The sequence below is a fragment of the Rhyacophila brunnea genome, unplaced genomic scaffold (genome assembly GCF_057557595.1).
Source record: "Rhyacophila brunnea isolate RB1 unplaced genomic scaffold, BYU_Rbru_1.0 scaffold_11, whole genome shotgun sequence".
Lineage (NCBI taxonomy): Eukaryota > Metazoa > Arthropoda > Insecta > Trichoptera > Rhyacophilidae > Rhyacophila > Rhyacophila brunnea.
This window is the reverse complement of record NW_028232763.1, coordinates 18,534,315-18,551,003: the sequence shown is the minus strand read 5'-3', so window position 1 is coordinate 18,551,003 and position 16,689 is coordinate 18,534,315. Positions and strand designations below refer to the sequence as shown.

Genomic DNA, 16,689 nt, shown 5'->3' with positions numbered 1-16,689 from the left:
TGCTCAGAGTATGGCAATAAAGATGATTGGAAATTTTTTTTACAATAGCCAAATAACTCTAAACTTGGATATTACTTGAAATATATGGGTAAATTATTTTTTCATGATTTTATTGACAAAGCTACAATAATTTTCTAAAATAAAAGATGCTTATAATCGTATCATACATTGATATTAATTTTTTTAAATATCTAACAAAAATAGGGATTAAAGATATTTTTTGTCAATTATTGTGATTTAAAATAAAAAAGATTTTAGATATTCAGTAGCGGTTGATATTTGAAGAATTTTTTTAAATTGTAATTTATTAATTTTATTGTATAACTGTAAATGAGACATTAACACATGTCCCGCACGAAGAGATGATCAGTGTGAAACAAATGATCCGCGTAAGTTGTATTTGGGGGACTTACTGCACGCTGATGCTTCACGTTCTACATTCAAAGGCAGGCAAAGAAGTATAAAAGGCTCAGATTGCTCCAAATCATTACCATTCAATAGTCGACTTTAATTAGTTCAACAGCAAAATCATCTCGCTCTCGAGTATTTTGTTGCAAATCTTTGAAGTTAGCAAATCATAAATCAAAACGCCATGAGCAGAGTAAGAACTGAAATTCAATAACAAACTCAATATATCAACCCTAAATAATAACAAAATACTAGTAGCTTTCATGGTATTATTTTATCGAATATTCATTTATAAAATAAACTTATCAAAACATAAAAATAAAACATTCACAAGTAGATGTAGCTTGATTCTTTAATAAGTTGTGCATTAATCAAAATTCAATAAGTACTTCATACAGTTGGATTTTAAATTACATAATAATACTGTTCACATATAAAAAAATAATTACTCCAATGTGCAGTGCAACAAGTTTTACACACCCAATTAAAATTAATATGAATGTATATATTTTACGTTATAAATTTAATCAAAATATTTATTGTAAGTGTTACATCTTATATTTTCAAGTTTTAAACTTTTAACATACCTAATTGCGTATTGTATTATAATTATTCGAAATCGACTTAACCTATTTTGGTGTTTGATAGTTTTAATGAAAAGTCTGGGTGACAAGATTAGTATTTTTTTTGAGATTATTACATCCAAAAGTCTAGTCATCGAGCATGGCCAATAAAGTCTACCCCTAGATAAGGGTTATGGCTCCAACAAACCATTACTGTTCATTTTTATATTATTTTTGTTTGAAAACTAATATTTTTTAATATTGTTTTTGCAGTGGTGTATACTTTTTTTGGCTTTGGCCTTAACCAAAGCTGAACCACCAGTAAACTCATACCTTCCACCATCTGGAAGCGGAGGAAGACCGTCGTCAGAATATGGAGTTCCCGGACAAGGAGGAAATCAAGGAGGGGGAAGTTTTGGTGGTCCGCCAAGCTCTAGTTATGGTACTCCAGATTTAGGAGGATCATTTGGTGGAGGTCAAGGCGGTGCGCCATCTAGCCAATATGGAGCTCCTGGTGGGTCTTCAGGATTTGGTGGACAGTCTGGAGGAAGACCATCATCTTCATATGGAGCTCCCGGGCAAGGTGGAAATGGTGGTGGAAAAGGATCTTCTCAGTCTGGAGGCAACGGTGGCAAACCCAGCTCATCATATGGTGCCCCAGGTCAAGGAAATGGTTTCGGCGGTGGATCAAGTGGGGGAAGACCAAGCGACTCATATGGTGCCCCCGGACAAGGGAATGGAGGAAGACCAAGCTCATCTTATGGTGCACCAGGACAAGGAGGACAGGGAGGATTCGGTGGAAGTTCTCCTAGTTCATCATATGGTGCTCCCGGTCAAGGTTCTGGCCAGAATGGAGGTCGTCCTAGTTCTTCGTATGGTGCTCCTGGTGGAAATGGTGGACAAGGAGGATTCGGCGGTGGAGCACCTAGCTCTTCTTATGGTGCCCCTGGATCTGGAAATCAAGGAGGACAGGGTGGTTTCGGAAATGGCGGTGGAAAACCCAGTTCATCATATGGTGCTCCCGGTCAAGGTTCTGGTCAAAATGGAGGTCGGCCTAGTTCTTCGTATGGTGCTCCTGGTGGAAATGGTGGACAAAGAGGATTCGGTGGTGGAGCACCTAGCTCTTCTTATGGTGCCCCTGGATCTGGAAGCCAAAGAGGACAGGGTAGTTCCGGAAATGGCGGTGGAAAACCCAGTTCATCATATGGTGCTCCCGGTCAAGGTTCTGGTCAGAATGGAGGTCGGCCTAGTTCTTCGTATGGTGCTCCTGGTGGAAATGGAGGACAAGGAGGATTCGGTGGAGGAGCACCTAGCTCTTCTTATGGTGCCCCTGGGTCTGGAAATCAAGGAGGACAGGGTGGTTTCGGAAACGGTGGAGGAAAACCCAGCTCTTCTTATGGAGCTCCTGGAGGTAATGGTGGACAAGGTGGATTTGGAGGAAGCAGTCCAAGCTCATCTTACGGAGCCCCCGGTGGAAATGGAGGTCAAGGCGGTTTTGGTGGAGGACGCCCCAGTTCTTCTTATGGTGCTCCAGGTGCAAACGGTGGACAAAACGGTGGTAACAATGGTGGACGTCCGAGTTCATCATATGGTGCACCTGGTCAGGGTGGTTCTCAGGGTGGACGTCCTAGCTCATCATACGGCGCACCCGAATCTGGAAACGGTCAAGGAAATAGTTTCGGTGGTCGACCATCGTCTAACTATGGTGCTCCAGGTGGCTCCGGTGCTGGTGGCTCCGGAAATGGTGGAAAGCCCAGTTCTGAATATGGTGCTCCAGGTCTTGGCGGGGCTGGCGGAAATGCCGCTGTTGGTTATGGTGGTAGTGATGATGGCAGTAACGGAGTAAGTAAATAAAATTAAAATATTTTAGATAAATTCTAGAAAAACATGCATCTATTCATTTGTGGAATAATAGCAGTAGATAAAGCCTCGTCCATATCAAAAATACCTGTACTTTTTTTTTTTATATTTTTAACCTGCATTTAAAAAACCAATATATATATATATACATATTCATTTCACAACATAATAATATTATAGCGTAAATATTCTGAAACAATTTTCATACATCTTTTAAACAATATGTATACAATGTTCTTTGTTCACCGAATCGATGTATCTTGGTCTGAAGTAGGCATAATGGTACTCACATTCTTGAAGAAAATCAAAAGCATAGGACATTTTGATTTCATGTGATCTTTGTTGCGATTATTAGTGTTTTATTAGTTTATTTTTTACTTCGATTTAGTCCATGAATAATGGTAAAGCTTAGATTATTTGATAAATAAAGTAAATACTTTATACAAAAACATAGAGAAATACTAGGTATATCTATGATTTGAACATTTCAGGAGAGCTAAAATAAGATTGAGTTATTTATATGTTATTGTGTAATTCAGTAGCATCGTGGGTTAGACGTTCCCCTTCTATTTGTATGCATATTGTATGAATCACGACAGAATTAAAATTTTTTCTACATGAACTATTATTTTTGTTTTGTTTTATTCCATAATGTTGAAGAATTTTTACAGTCTCAATAGTTGAATAATATGAATCAATTTATAATAAGTATTAGATGTGGTTTGCATGTTTTCTTTATATTTCCAGGAACCCGCAAAATACGAATTCAGCTATGAAGTAAACGACCAGGAAAGTGGAGCCATCTTTGGTCATTCTGAACAGCGCGATGGTGATACAGCAACAGGGGAGTATAACGTGGTGCTTCCAGATGGCCGAAAGCAAGTTGTCGAGTACGAAGCCGGCGTCGACGGATATAAACCTCAGATCAGATATGAGGGTTTGTTCGAATACTTGATAAACCTTGGTGGTGACGCGAGGCTTCGAATCATCCCTGCTTTACGAAACGCGATATGAAAACAAATGGCAACCATTTTATCACATATTCATAACCCAATAGCATTGGACTAACCAAGGAGTTTCGCAAAAACATAATAAAATCCATTCCTAGTTACTGGTGGATTGTTCAACGTTAAATTTTTTCAAACTTATATCCTTTAATTACTAGTAGGCGAAGGGAAAATCCAACCAAGTCTCAGAGGAATAAAAGAACCAATAAAAGATTTAAAATCATAGCTAACCCATTATTTTGAATAGCTTGGATAACTATGTGTACAACTGATTGAATGTCTTCACTTGTATTATGCACGGAGCTTCTGAAGATTACTGAAAACCGTAAAAAAGTTACAAAGAGATTTTGTTTTTGAATAATAATTATTAATATTCATCGCTTTTAATTTACAATGCTTATAAATTATTTGCATTAAACTTATCACACTCGTGATAAAGTTAATATTACCATGTATATATAAACTATCTTCATGGTACTAATTATTTTTTTATCTTTCTAGATAATACAATTAATCATCCGATAATTTACTCGTAAAATACTATATTGAATTCTACAGGTTGGTTTATTAGTGGATAGCTATTTTGTTTGGATTATAAAGGCTGCATAGTCACTATTGACTAGAAACCCAACCTTTAGAAGTTAATATAATTTGGAATTCTATCAATAAACCATATTTTTTTGAAAATGTAAGAATATGGATACGCTTGGTCGAGAAGTTTTTATGAAAGTGTCATTCATTAATTTCATTCGATTCGATAATTTTGCTTTGCTCTGTAGCTAATCCTGCTTTTAAAAAATAAACCATAACAATATAGTGAATGCTCGGAGTCGCTTTGATATTCGACAATTTGCTAGGCTTGTAGTCTTAACATAATTTTAGGCTGAGATACTTTATATTGTAATAATGAATTATTCATTTTATATTACTAATGTTATTATTTTATCAACAGGTGGTGACGCAAATGGAGGAAGCGGTATGTATCTAAATATTAATTATTATTTTTAAAACATTTTATGTCGAAACATATTACATTATGTATCTTCTTTTAAAGATGTATTATTACACTCAAATGTAGTAAAGATCAAACTTCTCAATATGTATAATACATTTTCATTTTTTATAGGAGGATATTCTTCCGGAGGCCCTAACGGAGGACAGGGAGGTCAAAACGGCTATTCCAGCGGTGGTCCCGGTCATGGTGGTAGCTCCGGACAGAACGGTGGTCAAAATGGATATCCAAGTGGTGGTCCAGGACAATCTGGTGGATACTCTAGCGGTGGACCAGGGCAAAATGGTGGATCTCAGGGCGGATACCCTAGTGGCGGACAGGGACATAATGGTGCATCTCAGGGTGGCTATCCCAGCGGTGGACAGGGACAAGGTGGATATCCAAGTGGTGGACAGGGGCAAGCTGGAGGTTACTCAAGCGGTGGTCCTGGACAGTCCGGTGGTTCAGGATCGGGCGGATATCCCAGTGGAGGTCCAGGACAGTCTGGTGGATCAGGATCGGGTGGATATCCCAGTGGAGGTTCAGGACAAACCGGTGGTGGAGGACAAGGAGGATATCCAAGCGGTGGTCCCAGCCAAGGAGGATTCGGTGGTTCATCATCAAATGGAGGAAGAAATGGTGGTTCCAAGGGAGGTAATGCTGGTTATTCGAGTGGTGGACTAGGTAGAAATGGTGGAGGCGGAGCTTCCGGTTATCCAAGTGGTTCTCCAGGCGGCGAAGAGGGATACCCCAGCGGTGTTCCAGATGGACCAAAAGGATCAGGATACTAATCAATGTATAAGACAACAAAAATGCGATATTGACTGCCGACGACGTCAGGTTATATTTACGGGTACTCATGCTCCAAAGTATGAGTCTTAATACATTTTATCAACTTTGTAAGATATTAATTACTTACGACACTTATTATCGTTTATAGATTTTTATGTCGTTTTTCATAAAATAAATGTTGATTGTTCACGTCGTCAGAAAAAATATTAAGCTTCCTGTGACGAATATATCTACAGAAAAAAAAATGTTTCATTCTGTCAGCATTGTAATTAAAACCGTTTACGAACCGATACTCATTATTTAAGACTTACATTATATTATGTTACTTACTAATATTATTCTAGATTCGCACATTCGTTTTAATTTCTTGATTATACGTTGTATTATACACTTAAGTATTGTTTTGCTTTGTTCTTCTAGCTAATATGTTTTTCAATGTAATCCGCCATACTATTTAATTTTATAATGTTTTGATGTTTAAAAATATGGTATTCATAATTGAAATATCAAATAAAATTAATTGATAAAAATATGTATTGTTTTACTGTCATATTCCTTGCACCCTATTTCTACGGTAATATATTACATAAGGTATCTCGATAATATAATATATAAATGTGTCGCTATCAGCCAAGTCCACCTGTATATTTGACTTTTTGTGAATAAGTGCTGAAGAACTACTGCTTTCTAACATTTCTGCATTATCAAAATGTGGAATTTATTAATTTTAAATATTCTATACTCAAATAATATAAACTTTCACCCTTGTGACTGTGTATTTGAGAAAACAAAAAGCTGTTTTTCTCCTATTCATCCTTTATTGACTTGGCTAATTTTGAAATCTAGCGACACAAATATAATATTAAGTACATACTATCTTAAAAATGGAGATGTATAAGTACATACTATTATGACTAAATGAAAAAAAAATTAATCAGTGAAAAACTTATAATCTATCAAATACATAATACAACACCTAACATTGGTATTATACATCAGTATAGTTGCATATCATACTTAATATTTAAGTGAAATAACAATTATTTACAAGAGGTATAATTATTACGATCACAGAATATTTTTGTAATAATTGTCCTTCCATTTCTTTCTTCAATATTTCAAAGAATTTAAAATATAATATAAAATATCATATTCATGAACAGATTGCATCAGTGTTGTCTACATTTTTTTACATAATTATATTTTTCTTAATTTTTAAAGAATTTATCTTCGATATCATCAATTCGTAACAAAATATTATCTCTCTATGTATAAGAAAAAAATCCAAGTTAATTAATATTTTGCAGAATTATATAAACTGCAGAAAGGAAAAAGGACGTAACCTTCAGTTTTTTAAAAAAAACTTTGTACATTGAAATACACGTTGTGTCCAAAATATTTGTGATCTAAATTCAGGTGGCAATTTATTAAAAAAGAAGGAGGTGAAGTGGGAAAAATAACGTAACCATCATTTTTGTTAGTTTTTCTGTAATTAACTCAATAATATCAAATAAGGAATATAAAAACATTTTTTTATCAAGCACATAACGGTTATTTTTTATTTTAACTTTGATCGAAAACCGTAATAAAAACGTTTTTGTGCCTCTTGTAAAATTTGATTTGTCTGGATTATGTTCTTTTTCCTTTCTACAGTCGATATATAGATAGTATATACATTTACGATTTTAGTTTGATTACTATTATGGATTGGTTAGGCAGGGCTTAATTGAATTAAAAAAAAAAAACTAACAAACACTATCTATAAATTTAGTGTGCACTATTTATGTTGGATCTTAACAGCCTACCTTCACCGTTCCCCACTGGGAGGTACCGACCTATATAATAATATTATTATAATGTATCATATACATCATATATACGTCATTCTAAATATATTTCAATTTTCAATTTCAATTTATTTTACATATTGTGGACATTACAAATTATAAGTTTAAGACGTTCACAACATGACATTTAGAAACAAAGAAATATTATTAAAACAGTTTTATGTACATAACACAATGTGTAAATACAAAAAATATTAAGTATATAGGTACAAGGAAGTACACCGGATGAGTTTAGCAGACCCTATAAAAACAAAACCAATTAAAAGCAGAAATTTGTTTTTTATATAATACTATTGATAATTATTTTTTACAAGAAAATATACCTTTGTAAAAATACGTTGTTTCTATTATGCAGAAATAAACTGACCAACAATAAATATTTAAAATGATAAATAATAGGTTTTAAATTTAAAAAATGTGAATGACACAATTAGGATAAATCAATTTGACAAACTAACGCAGTATATTTTAATATTTTACTAACTGTTTTTGTTGAATTACGAGTTTATATGAAAATGTACATAAATTATGAAACATGAAATCTAATTAAATAATTATGTCACTTTGAGTACCTAGTCGAATATTTCACCACCGAAATAAGAATCATGTAACTTTTTCAGCAAAAGTTTTTATGAAACGATAACGTTGCGTGAATTTTATTCTTAAAAAATATAAAATCTCATTGTAGAAACATTACGAAAGCTTTGAAAAGTGTCATTAAATTAAGGTCACGTATAATTCAATATATCTTTAATATTTTTTAACTTTTAGGCCTTAAGCAGTAAACGTTAAGTTTTATTTTATGTATTTTTTGTAAAATTTAAAATCCATTTCACTGTTTTCCTCGTGACCTTTCCAGTATTTTCATATTTGGAGCAAATTATTTTCGATCAACGTTTGTCCCACTCTCATTTACATGTTTTCCGTTTGTGTCGTCTCGCTCTGCGCTCTTTGAGGTTTTCCCGCGTGAAAAAACATCAGAAGGCGCGAAGGAATAATGACACCAGTTCACGTTATGACGTTACGTAATTGGAATTTTAATTAAAAAACAAAGAAAGCGCTGGAAGGGGTGGCGCCGGCGTACCCCCGACGGGGGGCAGAGGGGATTGGCTAAAGTGTCACATCGTGCGCCGCTTTGACGCGCACTCACAAAATTTAATTTTAATTAATCCCCCCAGGTGACTTTGTCGCAACAAAAGTTACGCAAGTGCCTTTGCCTCTCTGCGAAAAGAGCTCATCACTAAAACGCCGTAAGCACCTTTAAGCATTGTTCCCTGCTGCTATAATAAAACACTCTTATTATGAACCCTTTTAAAAGTGTACGTTTTAAAGTTGTGATTAGTTTCATGCTTTTTTCTGCCGTATTTTATGCAAGAGTTTTTTCAAGCATATAAAAGGGTATTATGGAGCTAGTTTCTCTTGTGTTTAGATATTTTGGGTAGCGTGCGTACGGTTGAGCGTTTTGTGTCAAGTTGCAAGTATGATTAATTCAAATTGGAATACCAAAGTTTTCTTAGCAATGGTAAGTTTGTCGTCGAACCATTTATAATATTTTATATTCATAGAAACACGAAGATCTTCGCGTCTAACGATTTTTAGGGTTTTAGAGAAAAATTATTACCATTATACATGTATTATAAATCCTGAAACTAATAATAACTATTAATTTAAAATGCACACTGAAAATTTGATTTTCGACGATTTAAGAAAAGTCAATTTAAATTTTTATAGTTCCAATCATTATAAAAAACGCTGGGGAAAATGCACAAATTGAATCATTTTTTATAAGCCATGTTTATAACACTTTTGATTAAATCGCTGAAATGAATCGTGAAACCTAGTACAGACTTACAGTGCATAATAAGTGATTTAAGCTTACCTATGTTAAAACATTTAAAATGCTTTTTATATAAATGCCCATGCAGATGTGATACACTTGCAAATGACTAATAAGCTGGGGATTTATTTTACTATGTCCGGAAAGAATGACGCGTGGTCTCGTAGAGTGTTGTTTTGCTTAAAGTGCTCAATTTTTTACAACATGGACTATCTAAACTACATTTAATTTGCATGAAATATTTTCAGTTGTGAACATGTATTGAGTTTCAAACAAATGTCTGTGTATATTGTATATTAGTGTAGTGGCAAAAGTTTACAAACAATTGAATGATTTGATTGTGGGAAGGTGTATATCAGTCTGGAGGCACTAGGATTAAGTGTTGAATGATGATTATTTATATGATTTTCGTTATAAACTAGAAATGAATGTCCGAGATTCGAATATTAGGTATAATAGATATTTATTATTTTGTATTTAATTCATATTCACTGATGTTGGAATACTATATAATATATATATATATATATATATATATACTATTAAAATTTGGGTGTAAACACGGAGTCTATATACAACGAACTTCCCGATTTTTTATTAGTGATATTATTATCGATGTCAAATCAAAATTCAGAAATAAATATGCTTGCTACACTTATGTATCATATTCAGTGGACACTGATGCAATCATATAAAAAGTTCACATCCATGACGATGATGTATGTACGATGTGTTTATTATTTTACATTTAATATTGTATCTTAATCTTGATTTCATTCCTATTAACATTATAATCGTTACTATAGATTCAATGAACAAAGACATATATTAGGATGGAAACATCAAGCGGTGTGTTTAGTAGTTCCCATATATAATATTTTTTAGTTTTTTTTTTAACATATTTTTATTTATTTTTAATCAATAACTTTAGGTACCTAATCATTTTTATCTTCATGTCTAACATTTATCCGCATACCACAAATTAATGGTTAATGACCATCAAACGATACGAAAAATGTCCATGTACCTACCTACTTTTTAGAACGGTAACAATATATTAATGATTAATTAATTTATATTAAAATGAATGAATTTTATTAAAATGAATACTCTACCTACCAGACGCACCTACCGGAAAAATAAGAATCTTGCACTTTGACTCATTTTTTTTATTCACATTTTAAAGTGTTTAAATTTATAAATACGTATCTAAAAACGTTAGTAAGAAAAATAATTTTTATTTAAAGTCAAAATAAAACTATCAATTAAAAAAACGTTACAAAACGTGAATTCATTCAAGGATCGTATCTTCTTATTATATATTATTTTGTGGTGATGTTTATTATTAAATTAATAAGATATCATGTTTTTTTAAAACAAAAACGATGATATAATCAAAAATCTTTTCTATACGTCAAAGAAAACCTTATAATCTAAATTTTACTTATAAACGTGACCATAAAATGTAATAATAATATGGGATTTTATAATAATGTTAATATCTTGACATTTCGTTGTATTATCTACCACAAAATTGTAATGTTAATTCCTCAGTGATAGCAAAGTCCTTGATAGGAAAACAGTGTCAGTTATATATATATGAGTAGATAGTCAAAAGTGCAAAGTGAATAAGTTATAAAAATTCAAAACTGTGTTGAATTACTTTTGATTGCAGCATTGCAAAGTAATCATGTGGTAATAGGACGCAACATGCAATGTGTGCATTCATTCGCTGTACCTACATCATCATTCTATTCTATCGTTATTATGTGATATTTGTGTTTTGTTTCTGTTAAAACCGTGAGATTTTCCGTAATTAACCACTCGTAGATTTGTGAATACCTTATGCATTTGCAATGAATTCACTTTGTTATGATTTATGTTTTCCTCTGTAACAATTGAGAACGTTTTCAGCGTTGTGTGTACATCGAAATTCAATATTGGTATTGTCAATCCAAATTATTATTACATATTAGGTGCTATGTTCATCAAAATTGATTCCTTTGAGATGAGGGATTAAAAACGCATAATTAGAATCCAATGCACAACAAAAAGGACGAATATCTAGACATCAAACAAAGGCTTAATAAAATATGACTCCAAAGAGTATTTACTGATAAATTTCTTGGTTATATAGGCAGAAAAGAAAACAATAATTTAGAATGAGTCATCGTCAGTGGATATATCAAGGGTCGAGAATTCTGAAGAAATTATCGGAAAAGGCCAATCTCGAATCTCAAGAAATCAATTTTCCGAAATTTCAAGAATTTTCATTTGAGACATTGTTAGGTTCTAGGCTACGCAACACAACCGGAATTCAATCGAAAAAAATAATGGAATTTCTAAACTTCTCAGTAAAAATAACTCGACTTTTGTACTGAACGGAATTTCTTAAATATGTAGGTAAAAAATGGCAAGAATATCTAGTAATAAAAAAAATCGGCCAGAAGAGGTAAATTCGTAATAATGTGGATTTCTCGAGAATCTCGAGAAGTGCTTGGAACCCGGTGTCGAGAAGGACCTGCCTAAAGAACACAATAATAATGAGAATGGGTTACCTTCTGGGCGTGGCTGTAAGAAGGTATATTTCTCGCGTGTGGAGATAATGGGATAAACTATTGTCTATACCCGAGTTATATACGTAAACAACTCAAAATCTCAAAGTTTGGAGTTAATAATGCCTTGCGATGAAGAGAGGTTTCTTATTTATAATTGAATCAAAAAATATATCAAAAATATTAGCAATGTTTCAAAAACTCGAGAATTTCTGTCTGGGATTAATTATTATTAATTCATATAGGAATGTCTGGGTTCATACCGTGGTGAATCCAAAAAATCATTGTGCATTTTCAAATTACTTATCGTATAATGCCTACTTATCTATGACTACTGAAATCAACTAATAAAAAGTTAAAATCTTTCAAATAGTAACAAAAACCATTTATTTTTAATATCTTTCTTTGGTCATTATTTTATGTTACTTACTTATAATATTAAATTTGATAAAATAATAATATTATAATATATTTATGTATAAAATTATGAATAAGTCTCTCGCCTTTCCAAAAATTCATTATTTTCTGAATAAAGAAAATAATATTCTAATGTATATAAATTGTTGTAGGTACTTTTAAAAAGATTTTTTTTATGAAAAAAACTTTTCCAGATTTTCTTTTGACATCCGTCCATTGTGTTCCATTTGGCGGAAAGATTCAATAAAGCCATCCAATCGACCGCGAAATATTTGCAAAATACTAATATAATAATATTATTATTACTTTCTTTGTGAAAACGTGTTCCAGATGTGGACTATTGTGACGGTGGGTCTGGTGTCAATTGTATTGGCAGAGCCTCAAAGCAAGGACTACTTGCCCCCGAAGCACGGTACAGCGCCAGCTACTGCGCACCATCTACCGGCCGGCGGAGCGAGACCGGGGAGTGTTGACGGGCCCAATGTAAATAAAGTTGCCTATCATCTTTTATAGAAGGGTTGCAAATTATCCTATCATTATTGCATTGATAAAAACAATGTATGTATTACCAAGTTTTATATAGTTACAATAAATATCATATTTAATAGTATTATTATATAAATGTATCTCGGATCCAAAATATGTAGATAGTTTCTTATAACATTAATTATCTGACCCTTTTATAATTTTAATTGCCAACATGAATTAATTATAAATTTCACCAAAGGAATAAACCGTTATAACTTGACAGAGAAAATGAACGACATTTTATATTTGTAATTAAAAAACGCCATCCTGTTTTTGGCGTTTATAATTAGTTCCTTATTAAAATTTTGTTATTTGCAATTTTACGCGATTATTAATCTAATTCAGTAATACAATCTTACCGATACTTTGACAAATTATCATAAAATATAATAAATGCTGCGCCATGGAAAAACATCCCGTGAGTTACATGCGGCCCGCGGGTCAAGGATTACCCATCTCTGATCTGAATAGGAATGATGGATCTTTAAAAAATATATTATTAATATTGTTATTATATATTATTATATTAAACTTGCCACACAAATTTATAGCGTATTTATCTCAGTGCGACTCGGGAAAATCAATCTCAGAGTACACATTTGAAGCTTATAACATTCGACGTAACTGTAATGCAAAGAAAATTTCGCTAATTAGAATTATTAACATTTTTCAGTTTTATATATAATTATTTTTATGTATGAAAGCTCCGACTACAGGTTTAAATAATGATTTTCCTTAATATTTTAGCATTTCTTTAATACAGAAAATATTTTTTACCGGTAACATTCCCTATTCGTGTATTTAATTCTATATTAATTGCATATTTGTGAGCTAGGTGCATCCGGTATCATATTAATATGTCCAAAAAATATTAATGTGTCGGGGAAAATACAGCTTAAATTTTGTCAGCCGTTTGATGTTTGCTATTCGGCGTTTTGGTTTAAGTAATTTTATTTCAGACACTTTTGGTAGGTACAAAACCTACACTTCCTAACTAATTTTCTATAGAATCAGAATATATTGACACAAAGCTCGATATATTGACACAAAAAAATCAATTAGTTGATCCAAAGTATTAATTTTATTTACAGTGAATAGTTATAATAAAATGAGAACCTCCTTGTTAACTATAAGTAATTAAATAAGTACCAGCTGCTTATAGTATCATATTCATTTCAAGCATGAATTTATTAAGTACCTAAGCAATACATTTATCAGTGATTAACTTAACTAACTTTTAGGTTACTAATCTCTACTAATCATTTATATTATGTGAAATTTATTTAACACAGGAGCCTGCAAATTATGACTTTTCCTATGAAGTCCAAGACCCGTCCAACAGCTTGGATTTCGGCCACAGTGAAAAACGCGTCGCCGATCAGACTTCCGGTTCCTACCACGTGCTTTTACCGGATGGCCGTACGCAGATTGTCGACTATGAGGCAGGCCTTGACGGATACAGACCACAGGTTCTATAAATAATATTTCTCATACATAGCAGTAAATAGTAACAATTTAATTTAATAATTAAATAACTAAATGCGCTTTTAATAATTTTTGAAGAGTTCGAATTCAAATAACTTTTAATGAGTAAATTGATTTATTTTTGTATAATATGTCATGATTGTGATATATTTCAGAGGTTCCATAACTTATTCAATTCATATGTACGTTTGATGAAGCCCAAGGCTCAAAAACTCAAATTTATTAGTACGTAATTAAAAAAAAATGTTTATATTGTCATAATATTTATTTTCTCCCCAATCTGATTACTGCGAACTATTGTGTATTTGCGTCATCCTAATTTAATTTGTATTAGGTACGTTAGTTGTGACGAGAATAACTGAATTGCAACATGAGACATCTTCAATATGATTATTTGATTTGTCCATAAATTATTTATGTGTTTCACCGTGTGACCACGGAATATATTAGTAGCATTATTTTAATTAACTTGTCGGTCCCGGGACCTCTATCAATTCGGGGACACTGGACTATATAAATCTGGCTTGTTCATGGGGGAATGGGACAACTGGCCGCCAGGACAATTGGACGCCGCACTGTCGTATATACGTATACAGAACGTAGACGAGGAATTTTAATCAGTTTCTATCTACTACTCAGTAGATTTAATTCATTTTCGTCTTAACATAATGTTTTTTATTGCGGATTGAGAATTACCATGCCTAAGGCTTTATATAAAAATAAAAAACTCTGTTTTCGTCGGAACTTAAACATAATATGCACGATTAAATCATTATTTACGTGTTCATATTTAAATTCTCACCAACTTTTAAATCATAATATAATAATTTAAGTATAAATAATAATTTTAAATATATTTTTAAAAATACCTATAAGTACCTAACGTCTATTTATTTTCGAATTGCGTGGCGTCCAGTTGCCCCGGCGCCAAATTGTCCTAGATCCGTTCATGGCGCCTTTGATACATCAGGATTTTTTCATGGTAATGGTAGCAAAAAAAACTAAAAATGCGCACACGCTCATTTACTTTTCCACGTTGATGTTTGCACAATAGTTATATACAATGGTAATATAATATATTATATAGTAATGACTATAGTGCGAGAAAAATTGTTTACAAAACAATCACAATAAATAAAATCATAATACCCTACTACATTAAAAATAAAGATATAATTTATTTTGCCTGTCGTTGGTTCGGTTAATCTCTGAATATAAAGAGGATTTATCTGCAAAGATAATAATATATTACAACACGGATACAATTGGGTTAAATAAAGGCTATTTTTGTTTTACAACTCCATTATTCAAATCGAAAGTTATCTCAAAATAAAAGTTCCGGCGGTGTTGACTCAACTTTTCAAAGCACTTTATCAGGTAACAAATTGTTCTTCCGGAACGCTAAATCGAATAAATATAAAATTCAACAGGTGAGATACGAAGGACAGGCGTCAGCGGGGGGTGGTGGCGGCGGCGGTGGCGGCGGAGGCAGAAAGGGAGGTGAAGGAGGGTACAATTACAATGCAGCGTCTAACCAACAACCCGTCAGGCAGCCCGCCCCTAAAGCAACCCCTTCACCTGTCTCCAAAACCACTTAGTTGACTATCAACCCCTATATCATTGCCTACTCAAACGTTTGATGTAAAGAAAAGATTATAATATTACAGTCAGAGATCTTTTATTATCTTTTAGAGATATTGTAAAGAGTTTTTTCTATATTTTTATAACTAGATATATATAAATATTTAAAAAAAATATTGAATTTACTGACGAACAATTTCATTAAGATTTATTAACTAACGTCATAACAATGTGCATTTTTTAAGTATTTATTTAACTATAATAATAAATAAACATTGCAGTTTATTAATTACCTACATATTATTATATCACGAACTTGTAGTATAGTAGGAATAGCATTACTGCTACAACCAAAAAGATACCACATTAATATGGGTTGTCCATATACTTTGAAGCTAACCGACAAGCAACCTATTTAAGTGATTTTATTAATAAAATATTATTGTTATTACATATTATATTAGACAAATTAAAAATATATTATACGAGTCGTGTGTATTACTTGCCTTTTAGTTATATGTGAAAGGTATCAAATATAATATAGATATTAATTTATTGTTTTTGAATCATTTGGTTACGTATATTATATTATAATATATTCATTATTATGGTAACATAACAGCTAGTAGAATCAGCGTATTTTGTACAATAACTCCCTTGTACGATACGTTTAATAACGATTTATTTTATATATTGTTAATATATTGTTCACCATTTTTATACCTATGTATTTTTGTACATGCAAAGTTTACATGATGTACACAAAAAAATATAATTTTAGAAACTCATTTCTACCTTTGAAAAAACAAAATAAGTGT

At 32.3% G+C, this 16,689-nt stretch overlaps 2 protein-coding genes across 2 annotated transcripts; both read left to right on the top strand.

Moving 5' to 3' along the window:
* Window positions 1-592: 592 nt before the first annotated feature.
* Window positions 593-5,620, top strand: LOC147078443 (uncharacterized). The gene is made up of 8 exons (XM_085960475.1): window positions 593-601; window positions 1,245-1,662; window positions 1,714-2,589; window positions 2,686-2,813; window positions 3,579-3,768; window positions 4,791-4,814; window positions 4,965-5,180; window positions 5,223-5,620. Exons 1-8 carry the CDS (start codon window positions 593-595, stop codon window positions 5,618-5,620), a joined length of 2,259 nt encoding a protein of 752 aa, XP_085816601.1.
* Window positions 5,621-12,607: 6,987 nt separating this feature from the next.
* LOC147078442 (uncharacterized) lies at window positions 12,608-15,888 on the top strand. The gene is made up of 3 exons (XM_085960474.1): window positions 12,608-12,760; window positions 14,098-14,274; window positions 15,721-15,888. The coding sequence occupies exons 1-3, from the start codon at window positions 12,608-12,610 to the stop codon at window positions 15,886-15,888; spliced, it is 498 nt and encodes a 165-aa protein (XP_085816600.1).
* Window positions 15,889-16,689: the final 801 nt, after the last annotated feature.

What these genes read in the sequence shown, in the direction of transcription:
- LOC147078443 (XM_085960475.1), top strand. An exon ending in TGGTCAGGGTGGTTCTCAGG is followed by an intron (nt 2,590 to 2,685) that starts GTGGACGTCCTA and finishes ATGGTGCTCCAG; the next exon opens with GTGGCTCCGGTGCTGGTGGC. An exon ending in TGGCGGACAGGGACATAATG is followed by an intron (nt 5,181 to 5,222) that starts GTGCATCTCAGG and finishes GACAGGGACAAG; the next exon opens with GTGGATATCCAAGTGGTGGA.
- LOC147078442 (XM_085960474.1), top strand. Translation starts at nt 12,608, where the DNA reads ATGTGGACTATTGTGACGGTGGGTCTGGTGTCAATTGTATTGGCAGAG. An exon ending in GGAGTGTTGACGGGCCCAAT is followed by an intron (nt 12,761 to 14,097) that starts GTAAATAAAGTT and finishes TATTTAACACAG; the next exon opens with GAGCCTGCAAATTATGACTT. An exon ending in TTGACGGATACAGACCACAG is followed by an intron (nt 14,275 to 15,720) that starts GTTCTATAAATA and finishes AAAATTCAACAG; the next exon opens with GTGAGATACGAAGGACAGGC.